Genomic DNA, 25,847 nt, shown 5'->3' on the forward strand with positions numbered 1-25,847 from the left:
TAGATAAAAAGTTATAGCCATATACATTCCTATATAATTTTTGAAAAAAAAGGAAAAATTATGTAATATGAATTTGTCTGTCAGAACATTATAATTACTTCAGTCTAAAGTAGGTGGAAGTGGCACTGTGCAATTTTGGGGTACATTTTAGTTTATTTACGAAATTGCCACTGAGTCTCTCTGCCCCCTGATTTAACGTTATTTGCAAAATTGCCACTGGGCTTCAGAAAGGGTTTTGGGTCTTTGGGCTGGAATTTCCGTTCAGATTGGAGTTAGAGGTTCTGCGATCCACATCATCGCTGTGTAGGATCGCCAGCTATGTGGGATTTGGGGAGGGGATGGTTACGTGTCCATCATCGTCGAAAGGTCTGCTTCGACTGCAACGTCTCGACTTTTCTTTCCGTTTCAACTTGTCTCTCACAAGCCTCTGCTTCAGTCGCTCTCGATTGTCGCCTTTTCTAAGGCGTCCGAGGGACAAAAACCGAAAGCCAAACCTCCACCACAAATGAAGTCACGAACGCCACTCTCACTCACCCTCCACCGTTGCACACGAACCCAATCATAATTCTGAAATCCAAACACAACCCAGATGTTAATCTTTCAGAGAATGGCAATGGGCACTTCTTCTTCCTTTCTCTCAATCCCTCTCCCAAAGACCTCTTCTTTGCTTTCCCCAGTTAAACACTGCGCTTCGCCACTAAGCTCCGAGTTCAGGGCTCTGTCCCTCTACGGCGGTAGAAATGGAGTCTCCACCTCCTCGGCGATGGCCACGGAGGCTCAGATCTCGACCCAAGACGACAAAATGAAGGATGAAGAAAATAAGAACATATGGAAAAATGGGTGTACATCAGTAGACAAGGTGCGAAAATTTTCATCCTGTTTTTGGGAATGTGAGAAGATACATGGGTTTCTATATTTTGATAAAGTGTTGAGGTCGAGCCATGTTCATTTTTTTCTGAATTTCCTTGTAGTTTGGTATTAATGGCGCCTTTTCGACTGTTATGGTGATGAACTATTTATATGTGTTTGACTGCAATGTGCACACGTGATGGCCATGGCTGTTCAAAAGCTCTTCCCGGATGCAAAAGTGACAATTGGTCCGTGGATAGAAAAGGGGTTCTATTATGATTTTGATATGGAGCCTTTGACGGACAAAGAGTTGAAGAGAATCAAGAAGGAGATGGTAAGTGGAATTTCTGTATAAGTTATCATGTTTGTATCAAAGTTTTGGAACCATGAAACTATTGAAAACTATTCATGAGCATTTCTTTTGTGATTTGTAGGATCGCATCATTGGAAGAAACTTACCACTCATAAGAGAAGGAGTTTCAAGAGATGAAGCTCTTTACAAAAGAATAACCGCTCTCAACGAACCATACAAATTGGAAATTTTGGATAGTATTAAAGAAGATCCCATTACCATATATCATATTGGTAAGGGTTTCACTATTTTCAGGGTCAATATAGTATGGAAGGTGATGATTTAATGTGCAGGAACTGTGCGTAAAGGAATAAAAAAGAGAGGGCGAGGGTGTGCTCAGGGAAAACAATGTTGTTGGTGCTCTTTAAAAATGAGTTATTGATATGCAGATTGAAAATGAGACTAATTTGAAGGTGGGAGGAACCTTTTGGTCAAGCTAACCAAATTATACTTATGTTTATACATATGCATGCTTGTACTGGGATTTGATTGTGTTTTGAACTAGCATCCTATCATATTAGACTGTCTTTATGTCATAATTCATCATAGTATGCCGAATTCTTCATAGGTGATGAATGGTGGGACCTATGTGCGGGGCCCCATGTTGAAAAAAACTGGAAATATTAACAGAAAAGTTGTCGAACTTGAGTCTATTGCTGGTGCCTACTGGAGAGGAGATGAAAAGAAACCGATGCTGCAGAGGATATATGGCACTGCATGGGAGAGTGCAGATCAATTGAAGGCATTTCAAAGAGGAAGCTAAACGTCGAGATCACAGGCGCCTTGGTCAAGTTCTTGACCTATTTTCTATACAGGTACTCAGAATTGCCCTGAATTTCTTTCTGCTGTTTACGCAGATTTATCAGTTAGCAATCCCATTATTTGTAATTATGAGGATTCTTGCATTGAACATTTTCATTGTTGAATTTTCACAGAATGATGCTGGTGGGGATTTGTTGTTATGGCATCCAAAGGGTGCTATTGTGAGGCATGTAATGGAAGATTTGTGGAAAACGATCTACATAGAATGTGGTTACGATCTGCTGTATACTCCACATGTTTCAAAGGGGCAGATAAGTTGTCATCTGGATTACTACAAGGAGAATATGTATGATCAAATGAATGTTGAGGATGAACTTTATCCGTTTCGACCGATGAACTGCCCCTATCATATCTTGGTTTACAAAAGGAAGCCTCACTCATATCATGAATTTCCTATTCGAGTTGCTGAGTTGGGAGCCGTATATAGATACGAATTATCTGGAAGCTTGCCCGGTCTTTTTCATGTAAGAGGTTTTACTCAGGTATGATGTTAGTATTTGCAAACTGTTAGTCTATAATCCTAGGTGTATGAAGTGGTATTTTTTTGTTTAACCTCGGGACCTGTTGCAGGATGATGCCCACATATTTTGTCTAGAAGATCAGATCAAAGATGAAATTAGGGGTGTCCTAGATCTTACCGAAGAACTTTTGTTGCAATTCGGCTTCAGCAAATATGAGGTCAATCTCTCTACGAGGCCAGAGAAAGCTATTGGAGATGATGATATATGGGTGAAACTGTGAAAGCAACATCTGCCCTTAGAGATGCTTTGGATGATCAAGGTTGGAGCTATCAAATTGATGAAGGTGGTGGTGTCTTTTATGGTCCAAAGATTGATCTTAAGTTGAGGATGCCCTTGGAAGGAAGTGGCAGTGCTCAACTATACAGGTTAATCCTGAACTCATGACGGGGATAATTCTAATGTGTGCTTTGTTTTTTAATTGGTAATCTCTCCGTCTATCTCTGTATCACTTTGTAAACTGTTCATTGGAGATTTGAGCATCTTTTTTGAATTGAGCGAATTACATGGATTTGTTTGATAAACTAAAGCCACTTATTATTGTTATTTTAAATTGTTTGATCTTTTGTATTTCCCAAATTGTACAGGTGGATTTTAACCTACCACAGCGTTTTGAATTAACATATGCTGACTCAAACTCTGAAAAGAAGCGGCCTATCATGATTCATAGTGCTGTTCTTGGGTCATTGAAGTGATTTTTTGGGGTCCTTAGAGAGCATTATGCCGGGGATTTTCCATTATGGCTTTCGTCGATACAAGCTCATGTTTTACCAGTTACTGACTCTCAGGTTTGTAAAGCAGTTGCATGTTTAATTTTTCAATTAACTCAAGAACCCTCAACACACCTGCACAACGGTTACCTGGGCTACGACCCCCAACTCTCCTCCTAGCGATTCGACTCCTTTGTCGACTCCGAGTCGCTCAAGGACTCCGCCACCGATTCCCCAATCTTCCACAGCTCTGCTGTAGACAACGCTTTTGCCACTCAGCCGGCATCGGAGGCCTTATCTCCTCCGTTGATCTACGCTGAATCAAACGGCCGGGGCTTTGATGGAGGGTTTGGCGGGTCCGATGATCCGATTTTACCGGCTCCATCGAAGATGCTGCCTGAGGAGGGCTTCGCTCTCAGAGAATGGAGGAGGTAGGTTCTCGAATTCTAATTGTTTTCGATTGAACCGATAGTTCTGTATAGCAATTAAATTTTGACTCTTTTGTGCAATTTAGTTGAAAGTTGTTGGTTTTGATTTGGCTTGATCTTTCTGTTGCTCAGAAATTAAGTGGAAGTTGTTGTTTTGATTTCGGTAGTTTTCAAGAATTGGATGCTTAGTGATAAGTAATCGTCTGGCTTTATCGGGTAAGGAGATACAACAATAACAACAACAACAAAGCCTTTTCTCACTAAGTGGGGTTGGCTATATGAATCCTAGAACGCCATTACGCTTGGTTTTGTGTCATGTCCTCCGTTAGATCCAAGTACTCTAAGTCTTTTCTTAGGGTCTCTTCCAAAATTTTCCTAGGTCTTCCTCTACCCCTTCGGCCCTGAACCTCTACCCCTAGGCCTTCTTTGCACATGTCCAAACCACCATAACCGATTTTCTCTCATCTTTCCTTCAATTTCGGCTACTCCTACTTTACCTCGGATATCCTCATTCCCAATCTTATCCTTTCTCGTGTGCCCACACATCCCACGAAGCATCCTCATCTCCGCTACACCCATTTTGTGTATGTGTTGATGCTTCACCGCCCAACATTCTGTGTCATACAACATCGCTGGCCTTATTGCCGTCCTATAAAATTTTCCCTTGAGCTTCAGTGGCTTACGACGGTCACACAACACGCCGAATGCACTCTTACACTTCATCCATCCAGCTTGTATTATATGGTTGAGATCTCCATCTAATTCTTCGTTCTCTTGCAAGATAGATCCTAGGTAGCGAAAACGATCGCTTTTTGTGATCTTCGCTAGATTGCTCCGGTCATTAGTGTGGATAAGTATATAAATGGATAGAGATAGGAAAGCAAACACAAGATGTACGTGGTTCACCCAGATTGGCTACGTCCACGGAATAGAGGAGTTCTCATTAATTGTGAAGGGTTTACACAAGTACATAGGTTCAAACTCTCCTTTAGTGAGTACAAGTGAATGATTTAGTACAAATGACATTAGGAAATATTGTGGGAGAATGATCTCGTAGTTACGAAACTTCTAAGTACCAGAGTGTGGTATCATCTTGACTTGCCTTATTTGTCTCATAGGTAGATGTGGCATCACCTCTGGAAGTACTCTTGCTTCATCCAGTGGTGGTATCTTTAACTGGTGGAGATGCACAAGGTAATGTATCAATTTCACTTGAAGCTTACTTGTAGTTTCAGGCTTGGTCAAGCGCGATACAAACCATGTAGTAGGAGTCCCCCAATTCGCCGAGCTAGGGGATCTGCTGAAAGAGGTGACAGACAAGGTAAGCAATCAGAGCTCCAAGCAATCAGTCCCAGATCAGAACTTTGATTTCGAGTTCCGGCTGATTGTTCACATTCTCCATATCTTGCAGGCATCATGAAGGATAAAGAGAAGAAAAAAGAGAAGAGATATGGGATACTTTTGCTTTTGAAGAAGTAACTTTCCACAGCTTTTTCTTGAACTGGGCTGGAGGGTTTTCTGGTTTCCTCCAGAGTATAAGGTCGACTGAAGAATTTGAGGGTCAAAACAAGTCCATCAAATCTAGAGTACGTTCGACCCTGCTGATATGAGATACTTTTGCTTTTGACAGAGTAGTGGATGTATCGGCACATGTGCTGTTACGCTTGTCTCCACATGCTTTCTTGTATCCTTCTCACTTGCCCTATCTGTTCCTTAGGCAGATGCGGTATCTTTCCTGGAAGCATAAGATGTTGAAGATGAGTACTCGAGAGCAATGTCAGGTAAGTAATCAGGTAAGGGGTTCCAGGTAGTCAGTTCCTGACTAGAAGCTTGATTCCAAGTGCTGACTGATTGCTCTCTTTCTCATTGTCTTGCAGGTAAAAACAAGGTCAAAGGAAAAGACAGGGAAAAAGCATGATATGGGATACTCTTGCTTTTAACCCTGATGATATGAGATATTCTTGCTCTAATATAGCTTGTTTGCAGAGGTATTATCGGGGGGAAAGAAAGCTGAATATTTCGAAAGGCTTCGTTGGGAGTGCCCTCTTAGATATGAGGAAGGGTTGAGCATTTTTGTAGGTCTGCCTGTCCGTTGGGTATGGAAGTCGACATATATAGGAGTCTCCCTAACAAGAAGTAGTAATGCTATTCCTTTGCCCTGCTTGGTCATAGCACGGTAGTGGGAGCTGCCAGCTTCACATGTTTTAACTCTGTCAGAGCATTTTGAAAAAATGGTCTGTGGTATCTGGAAAGCTGATGTTGCGTGTGAAGATTACAGACAAGCTTTATCCAAGGAGATCCGGCTTTTGAAGTTGGGAAAGTGGTGCCTCTTCGGTTTTCGAACAAGCAATCCTGCCGAGGATCCGGCTCTCGAGATTCGGAGAACAATGCCTCTTCGATTTTTGAGAAAGCAATCCTGCTGGGGGTCTGGCTCTTGAGATTCGGAGAGCGTTGTCTCTTCGATTTTTGAGAAAGTAATCATGTTGGGAGTCTGGCTCTCCAGATTCGGAGGGCGGTGCCTTTTCGATTTTGGAGCAAGCAATCTTGTTGGTAGTTTTCTCGAATGTGAGTAAAGGTTGGGCATGTTTGTTAGTCTACCTTGCCACGAAGCACAGAGATTGACACACAGGGACTTTCCAATTATCCAGCAGTGGTACTGTTCCTTTACACTTGTGGGTAATAATATGGTAGCTAGACCTTCAAAATTTATGTGTCTAAACTTTGTTAGTGCTGTTTCTTTGCTATTCTTTTACCCTTCTTGGTCAGAGCGATGTAGTAGGAGCTGCAAGCTTCACGTGTCTCAACTTTGTCAGAGAACTTTGGCAAAGTTATCTGTGGTACCCATGAGCTAATGTTGCGTGTGGGAAGTGGGTGATTGAACAGTAAGATTCATGTACTTTCTACTTCACCAGAAATCTTCGACAAAATGCCCATAATTTCCGCAAAGCTGGGTGTGCGTGTGACAGGTGCTGACAAGGCTGGAAAAGTAGGTGCCTCTTCGATTTCTGAGATCGGCCCTCGTGGTCTCTGAGCCGCCCAGCTTTTGAGAAAGCAAGCGCCTCTTCGATTTTTGAGATCGGCCTTCGTGGTCTTTGAGCAGCCCAGCTTTTGAGAAAGCAAACGCCTCTTCGATTTCTGAGATCGACCCTCGTGGTCTCTGAGCAGCCCAGCTTTTGAGAAAGCAAACGTCTTTTCGATTTCTGAGCACGCGCCTCTTCGATTTCGGAAGCTCCGTCGAGTGCAGATTTTTATAGAGGCTGGCATTAAGTTCCAAAGCACACTTGAATCTCCACCAGTAGAAACTCTATTCTTGCATTTCTAAGATCTTGATTTGTCCGACCTTTTCTCTCTTCAACACCTTTAAAAATGTCTGGCCCCTCCGACCGTCGTTTTGACTTGAACCTTGTTGAAGAGGCAGCCACGCCTTCTCCAGACAACATATGGCGCCCATCCTTTGTCTCCCTTACTGGTCCTCTTACCGTTGGGGATTCCATGATGAAGAATGATATGACCGCTGCAGTGGTGGCCAGGAACCTTCTCACTCCCAAAGATAACAGACTACTTTCTAAACGATTTGATGAGTTGGCTGTTAAGGATTCTCTGGCTCTCAGTGTTCAGTGTGCAGGTTCTGTGTCTAATATGACCCAACGCCTATTTGCTCGAACCCGCCAAGTTGAATCATTGGCGGCTGAAGTGATGAGTCTCAAACAGGAGATTAGAGGGCTCAAGCATGAGAATAACAGTTGCACCGGCTCGCACATGACTATGCTACAAACATGAAGAGGAATCTTGACCAGATGAAGGAATCTGATGGTCAGGTTTTACTTGATCATCAGAGATTTGTGGGTTTGTTCCAAAGGCATTTATTGCCTTCGTCTTCTGGGGCTGTACCGCGTAATGACGCTCCAAATGATCAACCTCTGATGCCTCCTAATTCTAGAGTTCTGTCCAGTACTGAGGCTTCGAATGATCCCCCTCCGGTGCCTTTTCTTTCTGGGGCTCTACCGACTGCTCAGACTTCTCCTAAGCAACCTTTGTGAAGGTTTCCTTATGTTTGTTTATTTTGACTCATGTATATGTACATATTTGTAACTTATCGGGGATATCGATAAATAAGCTTTCCTTCATTTCATTGTATTGTGTTAAATACACCAAAGTCTTCTTCGCTAAGTTCTTTGAATTATCTTTTGTTGAAGCTTGTATTTTGAAGCTTTGTGAGTGGAGCATGTAGATTGAGGTAGTGTTCCCTTAATTTCTTGAGGGAGGAAAACTTCTCGGTTGGAGACTTGGAAAATCCAAGTCACAGAGTGGGATCGGTTATATGAATCTTAGAACGCCATTGTGCTCGGTCCTGTGTCATGTCCTCCGTTAGATCCAAGTACTCAAGTCTTTTCTTAGAGTCTTTTCCAAAGTTTTCCTAGGTCTTCCTCTACCCCTTCGGCCCTGAACCTCTGTCCCATAGTCGCATCTTCTAATCGGAGCGTCAGTATGCCTTCTTTGCACATGTCCAAACCACCGTAACCGATTTTCTTTCATCTTTCCTTCAATTTCGGCTACTCCTACTTTACCCTGGATATCCTCATTCCTAATCTTATCCTTTCTCGTGTGCCCACGCATCCAACGAAGCATCCTCATCTCCGTTACACCCATTTTGTGTACGTGTTAATGCTTCACCGCCCAACATTATGTGCCATACAGCATCGTCGGCCTTATTGCCGTCCTATAAAATTTTCCCTTGAGCTTCAGTGGCATACAGCGGTCACATAACACGCCGGATACACTCTTCCACTTCATCCATCCAGCTTGTATTCTATGGTTGAGATCTCCATCTAATTCTCTGTTCTTTTGCAAGATAGATCCTAGGTAACGAAAACGGTCGCTCTTTGGTATTTCTTGATCTCCGAGCCTCACCCCTAACTCGTTTTGGCCTCCATTTGCACTGAACTTGCACTCCATATATTCTGTCTTTGATCGGCTTAGGCGAAGACCTTTAGATTCCAACACTTCTCTCCAAAGGTTAAGCTTTGCATTTACCCATTCCTGAGTTTCATCTATCAACACTATATCGTCTGCGAAAAGCATACACCAAGGAATATCATCTTGAATATGTCCTGTTAACTCATCCATTACCAACGCAAAAAGGTAAGGACTTAAGGATGAGCCTTGATGTAATCCTACAGTTATGGGAAAGCTTTCGGTTTGTCCTTCATGAGTTCTTATGGCAGTATTTGCTCCTTCATACATATCATTTATAGCTTGGATATATGCTACTCGTACTCCTTTCTTCTCTATAATCCTCCAAATAATGTCTCTTGGGACCCTATCATACGCTTTTTCCAAATCTATAAAGACCATGTGTAAATACTTTTTCCCATCTTTATATCTTTCCATCAATCTTCGTAAGAGATAGATTGCCTCCATGGTTGAGCGCCCTGGCATGAACCCGAATTGGTTGTCCGAAACCCGTGTCTCTTGCCTCAATCTATGCTCAATGACTCTCTCCCAGAGCTTCATTGTATAACTCATTAGCTTAATACCCCTATAGTTCATGCAATTTTGTACGTCGCCTTTATTCTTGTAGATAGGCACCAAAGTGCTCGTTCGCCACTCATTTGGCATCTTCTTCGTTTTCAAAATCCTATTGAAAAGGTCAGTGAGCCATGTTATACCTGTCTCTCCCAAAACTTTCCACACATCGATTGGTATATCGTCTGGGCCTACTGCTTTTCTATGCTTCATCTTCTTCAAAGCTACAACCACTTCTTCCTTCCGGATTCGACGATAAAAAGAGTAGTTTCTACACTCTTCTGAGTTACTCAACTCCCCTAAAGAAGCACTCCTTTCATGTCCTTCATTGAAAATATTATGAAAATAACCTCTCCATCTGTCTTTAACCGCGTTCTCTGTAGCAAGAACCTTTCTATCCTCATCCTTGATGCACCTCACTTGGTTTAGGTCCCTTGTCTTCTTTTCCCTTGCTTTAGCTAGTTTATAGATATCCAACTCTCTTTCTTTGGTATCTAGTCGCTTATACATATCGTCATAAGCCGATAACTTAGCTTCTCTCACAGTTTTCTTCGCCCCTTGCTTCGCTTTTCTATACCTTTCATCATTTTCATCGGTCCTATCCTTGTATAAGGCTTTACAACATTCCTTTTTAGCATTCACCTTTGTTTGTACCTCATCATTCCATCACCAAGATTCCTTTTGGTGTGGGGCAAAGCCCTTGGACTCTTCTAATACCTCTTTTGCTACTTTTCGGATACAACTAGCCATGAAATCCCACATTTGGCTAGCTTCCCACTCTCTATCCCACACACACTGGGTGATTACTTTCTCTTTGAAAATGGCTTGTTTTTCTTCTTTTAGATTCCACCATCTAGTCCTTGGGCACTTCCAAGTCTTGTTCTTTTGTCTCACTCTTTTGATATGTACATCCATCACCAACAAGCGATGTTGATTAGCCACGCTCTCTCCTGGTATAACTTTGCAATCCTTACAAGTTATACGATCCTCTTTCCTCATTAGAAGAAAATCTATTTGTGTTTTCGACGACCCACTCTTGTAGGTGATCACATGTTCTTCTCTCTTCTTAAAGAAGGTGTTGGCTAAGAAGAGATCATATGCCATTACAAAATCCAAGATAGCTTCCCCATCCTCGTTTCTCTCCCCAAAACCATGGCCACCATGAAAACCTCCATAGTTGCCTGTCTCCCTCCCCACGTGTCCATTTAAATCTCCTCCTATAAATATCTTCTCCGTCTGAGCAATTCCTTGCACCAAGTCTCCAAGGTCTTCCCAAAATTTCTCCTTCGAACTCGTATCCAACCCTACTTGAGGTGCGTACGCACTAATCACATTGATAAGTTCCTGTCCTATTACAATCTTGATTGCCATGATTCTATCTCCTACCCTCTTGACATCTACAACATCTTGTGTCAAGGTTTTGTCCACGATGATGCCAACACCGTTTCTCATTATATTTGTGCCCGAATAGCAAAGTTTAAACCCTGAGTTTTCTAGATCCTTTGCCTTACGACCAACCCACTTAGTTTCTTGTAGGCACATAATATTTATCCTTCTCCTCACCATAACTTCCACTACTTCCATAGATTTTCCCGTTAAGGTTCCTATATTCCAGGTTCCTAAACGCATTTTGCTCTCTTGAACTCTACCCTTCTGTCCTAGCTTCTTCACCCTCCCCCGTCTAATAGGATCAAAGTACTTCTTTTGTGTGTCTCGTGTAAAGTTGATAGGAGCATATGCTCCCAAACAACTTTGAGTGGAGTCGGTCGAAAAGAAGTTTCTATGGCCCCCTTGCTCATTTAACACTGCATCCGGGTGCCGATGGAGATCCAGCGACCCTTGCTCACTTATCACTGTGCTCGGGCCACACAGCGCGCCACTTACGGGTGACGCCCTAGCTTTAGCGCGATTTCGTTCTTGATTCATTTTCATAGGGATTCGACGTAATTATGGAGTGCCGGCTGTCGACTACCTGACGCTCTCCCCCTCCTCCTTTATTCGGGCTTGGGACCGGCAATGTAAGATAAACTTACATAGGCGGAGTAAGGAGATAAAGCAATTAAATTTCAAATTTTGGATTTATAGTTAGTATTTTGAGCCTGAATTCATGAAAACAAACATAACCCATTATTTATTAGCGATTAATGGTATGATTAATTTAGTTTTTAATCATAATCAATAGCATGTAGCTTTAGCAGAAGTGGGGTTTGGGAAATTGGCTAGCACCCATGTTACTTTTTGTTTGTTTGCTTTCCATTTCTCCTTTCTCTTGCCATCTTCTCTGTATTTTGGCTGCTTCTCTCTCCCGCACTCCCTTTTTTACTCTTGGTTCTGTGGTTCTCCACCGCTGTTAGGTTTTTGTGGTCGGACAACGATGGAATCCGAGGACGATGACTACTGCAGAAGCGACGATTACTACTAGAAATTTTTATTTTGAATTCGTATCCCCTAATCGCCGATCTCCTCAGGTTTGCCCCAAGTCGGCAAAGGAATAAGGGGAACGGAGCTCAGACTATCAGAGGTATAAATTCACATCCCTAATTTTTTTTTTATAATTTCAATCGGATCTGAGAAATTCTAAGTCATAGATCTATGAATAGTGTCTATTGAGTCTCTGAGTGTCTCTATTTTTTTTCATCAAATGGTCTCTGTAGTGTCTCTCTGTATTTGTGCATCCATATGAGAATATGATATTTAAAGGTTCATTATGGTCCTGGGAAACCTCCTAAATTATCGATTCCTTGCTTTCTACGTACAATGTTTCATATTCTGTTTTCTAATTTTCTGATTTTGGGGTGGAGGGAGTGCTTGGGAGCAGCCTCTCCATAAATGGGGGTAAGGCTAGCCGACATTCACCTCTCCCAGACCCTGCGTAAAGCGGGAGCCTTGTGCACTGGGTACGACCTTTGGGGTGGAGGGAGTGCTAATATAGTAATTTTCGGGGAGTTTGGGTCTTTGCGGGATTTTTTTGGGTAAATTTGTGATTTGCAGTTGATTTATGCGTTTGGTTTGAATGCACTGAAAAAAGTTATTGTTTCTGTTAATGCAGATGATGAAAGGTAAGTTTGAAAGGAGAAAGGGTTGAAGTGATGTCTGGTTAGAAGGAGAAAGATCCATGGCAGTTGGCACGACCATGGCCACGGCCACGAAGAGGAGACATTGTTGGCGATATCAAAGCTTCTCAAGGAATTGACCAAGGAGGAGGACATGAAAGTACATATTTGGATTTCATCAGCTTGACCAAGATCATGAGCATTTTGATTGTCTGCAGCTCTCAGTTCTTGGTATTTCTTCTTACACATTTAACCTGGTTGAATTTTTTATTTTGTGGGTTTGGAAATTCAAGTTTTTTTTCTTTTTTGCAATTTATATTTCCATTGAAGTTTTTGAACTGTTCTGTTTGGTTGCCAGTATGATTACTTATAGACTATTTCGCCATATACATTTGCTACAAAATGTAAACTTATTTAAATGACACATGTTGAAGTCTCTTTGCATTTGCATAAGCTATTGTGTGTTGTTAAAAGAGAGGGGGCATCTAGCCTACAACACACACGCCATGGGTGTACAACTAAGTTTGCCATGGAAGGATTTCTGGATTTCTTTGATGCCTCTCCTTCAGCCAAACCTCTGCATTTACATGAATTTTTAGATTGCAGAGTCTGACAGCATGTAGCATATAGACCGTTAGCAGCTATATATTTATTTTTCTAAACATTTTGGATAGGAAAATATATGGATGGTAAATGTAAAACTGAAATTGAAAAACACTGAGGTTAAACATGTACAGTTGAAACCGTACCATTTGTATAATTTTTTTCCCAAAAAAAAAAAGAAATTAGGGTCACATGGCTTCGCCAAGCTCACAGCACACACGCCATGAGAAGAAATTTAATGACTATTGTCTGTTGCTAAAAGAGAGGAAAGGTAAAAGGTAATGGAATAAATCTGTCCTCAAAATCTAAAACTAATATTCTCAATGTGTTTGAATTCTCTTCTTTTCATTGTCATTATTTGGCTTCCTTCTTTCATTGTTTGTTCATTATACAACTGTTTTACTTACCATTAAAATCCAACTGATATAGTTTGATATTACAGATATGAATTCCAGGAATTAGTTAAACAGTTCATAATCTAATCAAATTAACAAGAAAAACATATGTTCCCATGCATGTTGAAACTCAGTGGAGATAAAACGACATTTGCAAATGAGGCAGAGCACCGATGAAGTGATTATGGTGCATGTGTTGTGTGGTCTAATATAGGAAGTACATTAGTTGTATGAGTGATAATGCGACTTATTGCATGTAAATTTATCATCAAATTTGAAAGATATTGTACATTTATTTTGGAGATCGATATATCATTGTTTGATTTCAGTCTTTTGTTTTTACCTTTTCAAATAGTTGGTCTGCTTCTCTATATTTTCTCATTGCCTCCACGCAAAAGGTCAGTTTTCTTTTTTGTCATTAAAATGTTCTTAGATTCTGGTTATATGTGTTTGGTTTTTTGCTATTGTATCTTTTGAAGTTTGCTTATTTGTATATTTGTTTGCATCTGGTTTTGCTTGGTTGGTCTATAGGTGGCTTGGTTGTATCTTCCCCCTTCCTTTTTATCAATTTATTGCTTGGCAATGTTAATTTGTAACTGCAATGCACAAAAAAACTAGGACTAGCAGGAGAGTGGATGATACAAGAAAGACATAATATCCTGCTTTAACTGGTGCACAAGTGTGTAATGACAATATTTATCATGCTAACAATGTGGAAATCAACCTGCATTATTAGCTTTTACTGCCCTCATGTAAATTTGTAATCAGTCATTGATTTCTGTTCTTTTATGCACAGTTTTGGGTTTGTGGTATTGTGTTGATTGATGCTATTGGGGCTGGAGAATGTTAAAATTCCATGTCGGAAGCTTAACTAAATGAAATACAAAAAGAAATGAATGTTGGCAATGTTAATTAGTAGTGAGCCGCTAGACCGCCTCTAGAATGACGGCTGGCTAGCCCCACCAATTTTCTCTTTTGTGTTTCCATCTAATTTGGTGTATATCTTTGGCAGATGGATCCGGGAGATGCCGATTGCTAGCAGATGGAACAATTGCTTCTTGGGCTCTTCTAACTAACCGACATTCAGTATCATGTAAGGAATTATAATGGTTTCGATTCTTCTGAACTTTTCCTTTTAAGTTTAGTGTTGTAGTACTAAGTTATCTGGATGTCACATTGAGTCATGTGACCATCGTATTCTCTCTCACAGCTCACAACGACGAAATCGCGCAGGGCTTCGTTGATTTCTGTCAACTCCGACCTTGACCAGCATCGGGTAAGCTATGGAACACCCCCTCTCCATCTTCTTTTTCTTCTTCCGCTTCACCCTGTGCATTCCACTTTGACTGTCTGTGATCGAAAAGGTCAGTTCATCTAAATTCAGCAATTGACTCTCAAACTCTGAATTTGATTTCATCTCTTTCCGCTGTTCTCCATTCCCCTCTTCTCTCTCTTTCTTCCGTAAATTTAATTAACTAATTCGATTATTCATTTTTTTTATAGAACATCTGCGGCTCTACGAAAGATTCGGTTTTTGCCTGATCATTGTCAAACGCTGTAGCGACTGTAAGTTTGTCAAAATTTATAATCATGGTTATTGATTGCTGGAATTTTGATCGTAGTGGTCCAGATTTACTTGCTCATGATCTTTTTATTGCTTTACTGTGAAAAGATGGGTAATTTACTGTAAAATATGCTTAATTTAATGGAGATTTGCTAGGTTTTTAATACAATGAGGTTAATTGGATAATGGATATTGGAGATTTTCTCTAAAGGATTATAATTTGTAGAGAATTTATAAGTTTTATCTCTTTCGGGTTACTTTATGTTTTGAATTAGTTGGATTTAGCATTCTTCACAAGTTTTGATAATTGCTAGTTTCTAAGTTTTGTTCCTTGCATGGTTGATTTTCTTTGATAATTGTTGAGTCGCTTCTATATTTGCTTGGTACTTAGGATCTAAAGCATTTTGCCTTTTGAAAAGCAGCTGTAGGGAAAGTATGAGGTACCCTTTTCTTCTTTGTGTTTTTTTTTTTTTTTAATTTCTAATTTTTATGCAAGACATGAAATATTGTGGGAATCAAATGTATGATTGTCACCAAATATATATGTCTTTTGTGGAATATTATTGGTGATAATGGTAAGTCTATGCATAGGTAGTTATCCTTATTCTATTCGAATTTCTTTCTAATTTTCTTTACTCTTATCTGCTATGTTGTATGTGAAAATCTGAAATGATAGCATTTGTTAATCTGTGTTTTGGGTTGTGATTTCCATATTTTACTTACAAGTTCTGAGTCATTTTACTTCCAAGAGGTCGCACTTGGTGCGATGGCAAGTGCTTTCGCCCATGAGCGGTAATTCTCGGGTTCGAGACTTGGGAGCAGTCTCTCCATAAATGGGGGTAAGGCTAGCCGACATTCACCTCTCCCAGACCCTGCGTAAAGCGGGAGCCTTGTGCACTGGGTACGACCTTTTATAGAAATTCAAACATCATCCTCCAATCAAAACACCGCTGGAAGGTGGGACTGTTCCCTATAAGTATGCTATCAGCAATGAATGAAATGTTTATTTAAGAGTTCAGGTATGGGCTTTAAGAACAAGGTTTCTCATAGCTTGAGTTCTCATTGTTGTCAATCATAGTGATTTCATGTAAGATGTAGTTAAAGCACACTACAAGCAGAAGTAGACAATCTGTTGCTTGTTGAACTACCCTAGTTATCAGTTTTGACTCAAAAAAATATTTGATGATGACATGCTGAATTGAATATTGGCTAAAATTATATTGAAATTTGCAGGCCGAAGCAGATATCGTTAAAAGAGCTCTAAGTCACCCTCTGAAATTAATTGCCAAAAGTGATGTTGTAAATGGAAGCATTGTCAGTGAGAAGGCATTTTTTTTTCGTTTCACTTTATATACTATGCTCACTATCCGTTTAATATGTTTCATCGTATAAATTAAAGTCTCATTTCTCAGGTACTTTCAAGTGACAACCCCAACAATGGATGCATGTTGCCACTGGAAACTATGAAAATTTAATAGTTGCTGGGATCACTGATCCAACTAAAGTGGGTTTCTTTATCAAGTACTTCATGAATAGAATATTTCAGAGATCCAATCGCTGGGACAGATTGAAGAAGGTGAAGATCACAGGGGTGGGATATTGGGGAGGGTGGTAGGGTTATGGGGAGTGGGCTCTGGTTGGTTTCGATTTGACCGAGGCCTTGGTTCGATGGAACCGAGGTGATGGGGACTATTCATGAGATCACAGCCAGAAGATATAGGGCCTACGCGTGGGGTTTAGGGGTTTCACGGGGAAGGTTACAGAGGGAGGGGGTGCACGCGTGAATTGCAGAGGGAGAGGGAGAGAGGGAGAAAGAGGGGGAGTAGGGTTGCTATATTCAAGTTCTCTTTTTTATTTTTACTTGAATTTGATTTGATTTATTTTTTATTTTTGGTGACAGGTTGAGAATGCGAAAGCTCTGCTGGAGGTGGAGGTGAGAATTTTAATTTAATTCATGGTATATTGTTGTTGTTTTTTTTTTTCTTTATTTTTTGTGGGATTGTGCTGTTTTTGGGGAAATCAATATTAAATTGAAGTAAAGTTTAGATATTTCTGTAATTGAGATTTAGAGTAAGAAACTCCGCCTATGTTTTACATGGCCGGTCCCAAGCCCGGATAAAGGAGGAGGGGGAGGGCGTCAGGTAGTCGACAACCGGCACTCCATGATCACGTCGAATCCTTATGAAAATGAATCCAGAACAAAATCGCGCTAAAGCTAGGGTGTCACCCGTAAGTGGCGCGCTGTGTGGCCCGAGCACAGTGATAAATGAGCAAGGGTCGCTGTATCTCCATCGGCATCCGGATGCAGTGTTAAATGAGCAAGGGGGCCATAGAAACTTCTTTTCGAACGACTCCACTCAAAGTTGTTTGGGAGCATATGCTTCTATCAACTTTACCCGGGACACACAAAAGATGTACTTTGATCCTATTAGACGGGAGAGGGTGAAGAAGCTAGGACAGAAGGGTAGAGTTCAAGAGAGCAAAATGTGTTTAGGAACGTGGAATATAGGAACCTTAACGGGAAAATCTGTGGAAGTAGTGGAAGTTATGGTGAGGAGAAGGATAAATATTATGTGCCTACAAGAAACTAAGTGGGTTGGTAGTAAGGCAAAGGATCTAGAAAACTCAGGGTTTAAACTTTGGTATTCGGGCACAAATAGAACGAGAAACGGTGTTGGCATCATCGTGGACAAGACCTTGGTACAAGATGTTGTAGATGTCAAGAGGGTAGGAGATAGAATCATGGCAATCAAGATTGTAATAGGACAAGAACTTATCAATGTGATTAGTGCGTACGCACCTCAAGTAGGGTTGGATACGAGTTCGAAGGAGAAATTTTGGGAAGATCTTGGAGACTTGGTGCAAGGAATTGCTCAGACGGAGAAGTTATTTATAGGAGGAGATTTAAATGGACACGTGGGCAGGGAGACAGGCAACTATGGAGGTTTTCATGGTGGCCATGGTTTTGGGGAGAGAAACGAGGATGGGGAAGCTATCTTGGATTTTGCAATGGCATATGATCTCTTCTTAGCCAACACCTTCTTTAAGAAGAGAGAAGAACATGTGATCACCTACAAGAGTGGGTCGTCAAAAACACAAATAGATTTTCTTCTAATGAGGAAAAGGGATCGTATAACTTGTAAGGATTGCAAAGTTATACCAGAAGAGAGCGTGGCTAATCAACATCGCTTGTTGGTGATGGATGTACATATCAAAAGAGTGAGACAAAAGAACAAGACTTGGAAGTGCCTAAGGACTAGATGGTGGAATCTAAAAGAAGAAAATCAAGCCATTTTCAAAGAGAAAGTAATCACTCAGTGTGTGTGGGATAGAGAGGGGGAAGCTAGCCAAATGTGGGATTCCATGGCTAGTTGTATCTGAAAAGTAGCAAAAGAGGTATTAGGAGAGTCCAAGGGCTTTGCCCCACACCAAAAGGAATCTTGGTGGTGGAATGAGGAGGTACAAACAAAGGTGAAGGCTAAGAAGGAATGTTGTAAAGCCTTATACAAGGATAGGACTGATGAAAATGGTGAAAGGTATAGAAAAGCAAAGCAAGAGGCGAAGAAAGCTGTGAGAGAAGCTAAGTTAGCGGCTTACGACGATATGTATAAACGACTAGATATCAAAGAAGGAGAGTTGGATATCTATAAACTAGCTAGAGCAAGGGAAAAGAAGAAAAGGGACCTAAACCAAGTGAGGTGCATCAAGGATGAGGATGGAAAGGTTCTTGCTACAGAGAACCCGGTTAAAGACAGATGGAGAGGTTATTTTCATAATCTTTTCAATGAAGGACATGAAAGGAGTGCTTCTTTAGGGGAGTTGAGTAACTCAGAAGAGTGTAGAAACTACTCTTTTTATCGTCGAATCCGGAAGGAAGAAGTTGTTGTAGCTTTGAAGAAGATGAAGCATAGAAAAGCAATAGGCCCAGACGATATACCAATCGAAGTGTGGAAAGTTTTGGGAGAGACAGGTATAACATAGCTCACTGACCTTTTCAATAGGATTTTGAAAACGAAGAAGATGCCAAATGAGTGGCGAACGAGCACTTTGGTGCCTATCTACAAGAATAAGGGCGACGTACAAAATTGCATGAACTATAGGGGTATTAAGCTAATGAGTCATACAATGAAGCTCTGGGAGAGAGTCATTGAGCATAGATTGAGGCAAGAGACACGGGTTTCGGACAACCAATTCGGGTTCATGCCAGGGCGCTCAACCATGGAGGCAATCTATCTCTTACGAAGATTGATGGAAAGATATAGAGATGGGAAAAAGGATTTACACATGGTCTTTATAGATTTGGAGAAAGCGTACGATAGGGTCCCAAGAGACATTCTTTGGAGGATTTTAGAGAAGAAAGGCGTATGAGTAGCATATATCCAAGCTATAAAGGATATGTATGAAGGAGTAAAGACTGCCGTAAGAACTCATGAAGGACAAACTGAAAGCTTTCCCATAACTGTAGGATTACATCAAGGCTCATCCTTAAGTCCTTACCTTTTTGCGTTGGTAATGGATGAGTTAACAGGACATATTCAAGATGATATTCCTTGGTGTATGCTTTTCGCAGACGATATAGTGTTGATAGATGAAACTCAGGAAGGGGTAAATGCAAAACTTAACCTTTGGAGGGAAGTGTTGGAATCTAAAGGTCTTCGCCTAAGCCGATCAAAGACAGAATATATGGAGTGCAAGTTCAGTGCAAATAGAGGTCAAAACGAGTTAGGGGTAAAGATCGGTGATCAAGAAATACCGAAGAGCGATCGTTTTCGTTACCTAGGATCTATCTTGCAAAAGAACGGAGAATTAGATGGAGGTCTCAATCATAGAATACAAGCTGGATGGATGAAGTGGAAGAGTGCATCCGGCGTGTTGTGTGACCGCCATATGCCACTGAAGCTCAAGGGAAAATTTTATAGGACTGCAATAAGGCCGGCGATGCTGTATGGCACAGAATGTTGGGCGGTGAAGCATCAACACGTACACAAAATGGGTGTAGCAGAGATGAGGATGCTTCGTTGGATGTGTGGGCACACGAGAAAGGATAAGATTAGGAATGAGGATATCCGGGGTAAAGTAGGAGTAGTCGAAATTGAAGGAAAGATGAGAGAAAATCGGTTACGGTGGTTTGGACATGTGCAAAGAAGGCCTACTGACGCTCCGGTTAGAAGATGCGACTATGGGACAGAGGTTCAGGCCCGAAGGGGTAGAGGAAGACCTAGGAAAACTTTGGAAGAGACTCTAAGAAATGACTTAGAGTACTTGGATCTAACGAAGGACATGACACATGACCGAGCACAATGGCGCTCTAAGATTCATATAGCCGATCCCACTCAGTGACTTGGATTTTCCAAGTCTCCAATCGAGAAGTTTTCCTCACTCAGGAAATTAAGGGAACACTACCTCAACCTACATGCTCCACTCACAAAGCTTCAACAATAGAAAATTCAAAGAACTTAGCGAAAAAAGCTTTGGTGTATTTAACACAATACGTTGAAATGAAGGAAAGCTTATTTATTGATATCTCCGATAAGCTACAAATACGTACATATACATAAGTCAAAATAAACAAACAAGAGGGAGCCTTCACAAAGGTTGCTTAGGAGAAGTCTCAGCAGTCGGTAGAGCCCCAGAAAGATAAGGCACCGGAGGGGGATCATTCGGAGCCTCAGTACTGGACAGAACTCTCGAAGGAGGAGGCATCAGAGGTTGATCATTTGGAGCTTCATTACGCGGTACAGCACCAGATGACGAAGGCAATAAATGCCTTTGGAACAAACCCACAAATCTCTGATGATCAAGTAAAACCTGACCATCAGATTCCTTCATCTGGTCAAGCTTCCTCTTCATGTTTGTAGCATAGTCATGTGCGAGCTGGTGCAACTGTTTATTCTCATGCTTGAGCCCTCTAATCTCCTGTTTGAGACTCATCACTTCAGCCGCCAATGATTCAACTTGGCGGGTTCGAGCAAATAGGCGCTGGGCCATATTAGACACAGAACCTGCACACTGAACACTGAGAGCCAGAGAATCCTTAACAGCTAACTCATCAGACCATTTGGAAAGTAGTCTGTTATCTTTGGGAGTGAGAAGGTTCCTGGCCACCACCGCAGCGGTCATATCATTCTTCATCACGGAATCCCCAACGGTAAGAGGACCAGTAGGGGAAACGAAGGATGGGCGCCATATGTTGTCTGGAGAAGGCGGGGCTGCCTCTTCAACAAGGTTCAAGTCAAAACGACGATCAGAGGGGCCAGACATTTTCAAAGGTGTTGAAGAGAGAAGAGGTCGGACAAATCAAGATCTTAGAAGTGCAAGAATGGAGCTTCTACTGGTGGAGATTCAAGTGTGCTTTGGAACTTAATGCCAGCCCCTATAAAAATCTGCACTCGACGGAGCTTCAGAAATCGAAGAGGCGCCTGCTCAGAAATCGAAGAGGTGTTTGCTTTCTCAAAAGCTGGGCTGCTCAAAGACCACGAAGGCCGATCTCAGAAATCGAAGAGGCGCTTGCTTTCTCAGAAGCTGGGCTGCTCAGAGACCACGAGGGCCGATCTCAGCAATCGAAGGGGCACCTACTTTTCCAGCCTTGTCAGCATCTGTCACACGCACACTCAGCTATGCGGAAATTATGGCCATTCTGTCGAAGACTTTTGGTAAAGTAGAAAGCACATGAGTCTTACTGTTCAATCATCCACTTCCCACACGCAACAGTAGCTCATGGGTACCATAGATAACTTTGCCAAAGTTCTCTGCCAAAGTTGAGCACGTGAAGCTTGCAGCTCCCACTACATCGCTCTGACCAAGAAGGGTAAAAGAATAGCAAATAAACAACACTAACAAAGTTTAGACACATAAATTTTGAAGGTCTAGCTACCATATTATTACCCATAAGGTAAAGGAACAGTACCATTGCTGGATAATTGGAAAGTCCATGTGTGTCAACCTCTGTGCTTCGTGGCAAGGGAGACTAGCAAACATGCCCAACCTTTACTCACATTCGAGAAAACACTCCCAAAAAGATTGCTTGCTCCAAAATCGAAGATGCACCATCCTCCGAATCTCGAGAGCCAGACTCCCAACATGACTACTTTCTCAAAAATCGAAGAGAGGGTAAAGGAACAGTACCATTGCTGGATAATTGGAAAGTCCCTGTGTGTCAACCTCTGTGCTTCGTGGCAAGGTAGACTAGCAAACATGCCCAACCTTTACTCACATTCGAGAAAACATTCCCAACAAGATCGCTTGCTCCAAAATCGAAGAGGCACCACCTTCCGAATCTCGAGAGCCAGACTCCCAACATGATTACTTTCTCAAAAATCGAAGAGACACCGCTCTCCGAATCTCGAGAGCCAGATCCCCAGCATGATTGCGTTCTCAAAAATCGAAGAGGCATCGTCTCCAAATCTCGAGAGCCAGATCCCCGATAGGATTGCTTGTTCGAAAACCGAAGAGGCAGCACTTTCCCAACTGCAAGAGCCGGATCTCCTTGGATAAAGCTGTCTGTAATCTTCACACGTAACATCAGCTTTCCAGATACCACAGACCACTTTTTCAAAGTGCTCTGACAGAGTTAAAACATGTGAAGCTGGCAGCTCCCATTACTGTGCTATGACCAAGCAAGGTAAATGAATACTACTTGTTAAGGAGACTCCTATATATGTCGACCTCCATCCCCAACGGACAGGCAGACCTGCAAAAATGCTCAACCCTTCCTCATATCTGAGAGGGCACTCGCAACGAAGCCTTTCGAAATATTCAGCTTTCTTTCCCCCCGATAATACCTCTCAAACAAGCTATACTAGAGCAAGAATATCTCATATCATCAGGGTTAAAAGCAAGAGTATCCCATATCATGCTTTTTCCCTGTCTTTTCCTTTGGCCTTGTTCCTACCTGCAAGACAAGGAGAAAGAGAGCAATCAGTCAGCACTTGGAATCAAGCTTCCAGCCAGGAACTGACTGCCTGGAACTTACTTACTTGACATTGCTCTCGAGTACTCATATTCAACATCTTATGCTTCCAGGGAAGATACCGCATCTGCCTGAGGAACAGATAGGGCAAGTGAGAAGGATACAAGGAAGCAGGTAGAGACAAGCGTAACAGTACACGTGCCGATACATCCATTACTCTGTCAAAGCAAAAGTATCCCATATCAGCAGGGTCGAACGTACTCTAGATTTGATGGACTTGTTTTGACCCTCAAATTCTTCAGTCGGTCTTATACTCTGGAGGAAACCAGAAAACCCTCCAGCTCAGTTCAAGAATAAGCCTATGGAAAGTTACTTCTTCAAAAGCAAAAGTATCCCATATCATCTCTTCTCATTTTTCTTCTCTTTATCCTTCATGCTGCCTGCAAGATAGGGAGAATGTGAACAAAGCCGGAGCTCTGATTGCTTACCTTGTCTGTCACCTCTTTCAGCAGATCCCCTAGCTCGGCGACTTGGGGGGCTCCTACTACATGGTTTGTATCATGCTTGACCAAGCCTAAAACTACAAGTAAGCTTCAAGTGAAATTGATACATTACCTTGTGCATCTCCACCAGTTAAAGATACCACCCCTGGATGGAGGAAGAGTACTTCCAGAGAAGATGCCACATCTACCTATGAGACAAATAAGGCAAGTCAAGACGATACCACACTCCGATACTTAGAAGTTTCGTGATTACGAGATCATTCTACCACAATATTTCCTAATGTCATTTGTACTAAATCATTCACCTGTACTCGCTAAAGGAGAGCTTGAACCTATGTACTTGTGTAAACCCTTCACAATTAATGAGAACTCCTCTTTTCCGTGGACGTAGCCAATCTGGGTGAACCACGTACATCTTGTGTTTACTTTCCTATCTCTATCCATTTATATACTTATCCATACTAATGACCGGAGCAATCCAGCGAAAATCACAAAAGCGACTGTTTTCGCTACCTAGGATCTATCGTGCAAGAGAATAGAGAATTAGATGGAGATCTCAACCATATAATACAAGCTGGATGGATGAAGTGTAAGAGTGCATCCGGCGTGTTGTGTGACGTCGTAGGCCACTGAAGCTCAAGGGAAAATTTTATAGGACGGCAATAAGGCCAGCGATGTTGTATGGCACATAATGTTGGGCGATGAAGCATCAACACGTACACAAAATGGGTGTGGCGGAGATGAGGATGCTTCGTGGGATGTGTGGGCACACGAGAAAGGATAAGATTGGGAATGAGGATATCCGAGGTAAAGTAGGAGTAGCCGAAATTGAAGGAAAGATGAGAGAAAATCGGTTCCGGTGATTTGGACATGTGCAAAGAAGGCCTACTGATGCTCCGGTTCGATGATGTGACTACGAGACAGAGGTTTAGGGCCGAAGGGGTAGAGGAAGACCTAGGAAAACTTTGGAAGAGACTCTAAGAAAAGACTTAGAGTACTTGGATCTAACGGAGGACATGACACAAAACCGAGCGCAATGGCGTTCTAGGATTCATATAGCCGACCCCACTTAGTGGGAAAAGGCTTTGTTGTTGTTGTTGTTGTTGTTGGGATTTAGAGTAAGAGATGAAGAACTGATGTTGATTGCAAAATTAAAAGTTTAAAACTTTTTTGGTTTGGAAGCTAATTTTAAATTCAGTTAGCTGATTAATTAATAGAGAAATGTATAATGAATGCCTGATATGTTTTTCGATGCGTATGAGCAGACATGGGTACTGCTTCAGCGGTAGCAGCTGCTATATGATGGTAGATGAGGAATTCTGAGATGTTGAGTGCTCTTAGTGTCAGAGATGAAGACTTGATAATGATCGTATCCAATTCTGCCTCAAGGTATACTTGATAAAATTGTCCTTTATGTGCAATTCACTGTATGATGTTCGTGCCTTTAATGGGCCTGTCAAAATATTTCAGTGCACCCACCAATTGGTTTTATCATCATACATCATTCGTGAGAAATGGGATGGTGAGTTTCTCAATACAGTTTTAATTTTTGTGCGAATAATGTTTGTAAAAAGTCTGTTTTTATTTTGTTCATTGCAGATTCTTATTCTTTTATTTAGTTCACCATTCATGCTTTTAAAGATAAGAAGTGCAAGGCTCTTTCAGATGTTAGTTTTGGGTGGCAATTGAAAGACAGGAGGATAAACAAAAATACCGACCAATTGAAAGGATAAATTCAGTTGAAATTATTTGGTTCATCAATTATTATAGTTTGAGCTTTCTGCATTAAATGTCCTGTTTTCGGGAAAGAGTGATTCATATAATTGGGTTTTATTAAATTTTTCTTGATTTTATACAGTTTTTCGTTTAAACTTGTGGATTTGGAAACACTTTTATGAGTGTTAAAGTCTTATTGTATGTCTAAAATTTGTTTGGAATTTGGTGGATTCTTCAATTTCATCACCACCCATTCTCGCAACTTCATCTAAAGTGTTTCGCATGTACAAGATTCGTGTTCATTGAGGTCATTTCAAACAGATTTCAAGCTGAGCTGCAGAAATTTGATTCAAATTGGTGGATTTGGGTAAGAAACTAAGAAACCATAATCTTTTCTTTCGGTTTTAAGAACTGAATTTCATGGTTAAGTTTATGTTTCAAGATTATCTTTCTTTCTCCTAAATGCTGAGTTTTATGAGATTACATTTGGTAAGTCTGAAAACGAATTAGAAATACTGAGTTTTATGAGATCTATTTGGCAAGTCTGAAAGCGGTTTGCTTATGTTTATATCTTCATTTCTCCTAAATAATGAGTTTTATGAGATCACACCATCTTATGTTTATTGTATAATCTTATGCGGTCAGAAGAATTATCATCTTTTTCCTTTCAGATTTCAACATACTTGGAAATACTTCAAATTTTTTGTAGTGCAGTTTGTAGTTAACATGATTACTTAAGTTCTGTTTCTTTAGTAAATTTTTATGCAGGAAAGAAAGTCATTTCTCAGTTTGTAGTTAACATGATTATATAAGTTCTGCTTATCGACCTTATTCACTTATGTGTTCCTCTGTTCATTCATGATCGTGTTAAGTTTATTCAGATTAAATGTGTCTTATTC

The 25,847-nt window shown here is 41.2% G+C and overlaps 2 protein-coding genes and 1 pseudogene across 2 annotated transcripts; 2 read left to right on the top strand and 1 right to left on the bottom strand.

The window, feature by feature from the left end:
* Window positions 1–1,042: 1,042 nt before the first annotated feature.
* Window positions 1,043–24,841, top strand: LOC126620797 (threonine--tRNA ligase, chloroplastic/mitochondrial 2-like; annotated as a pseudogene).
* On the bottom strand, window positions 9,859–11,221 carry LOC126620801 (uncharacterized). The gene has a single exon (XM_050289099.1). The coding sequence runs from the start codon at window positions 11,135–11,137 to the stop codon at window positions 9,872–9,874; it is 1,266 nt and encodes a 421-aa protein (XP_050145056.1). The 5' UTR covers window positions 11,138–11,221; the 3' UTR covers window positions 9,859–9,871.
* On the top strand, window positions 16,892–18,888 carry LOC126620804 (uncharacterized). Its single transcript, XM_050289101.1, has one exon. It carries the CDS (start codon window positions 17,002–17,004, stop codon window positions 18,199–18,201), a length of 1,200 nt encoding a protein of 399 aa, XP_050145058.1. The 5' UTR covers window positions 16,892–17,001; the 3' UTR covers window positions 18,202–18,888.
* Window positions 24,842–25,847: the final 1,006 nt, after the last annotated feature.

This window comes from Malus sylvestris, chromosome 5 (assembly GCF_916048215.2).
Source record: "Malus sylvestris chromosome 5, drMalSylv7.2, whole genome shotgun sequence".
NCBI lineage: Eukaryota > Viridiplantae > Streptophyta > Magnoliopsida > Rosales > Rosaceae > Malus > Malus sylvestris.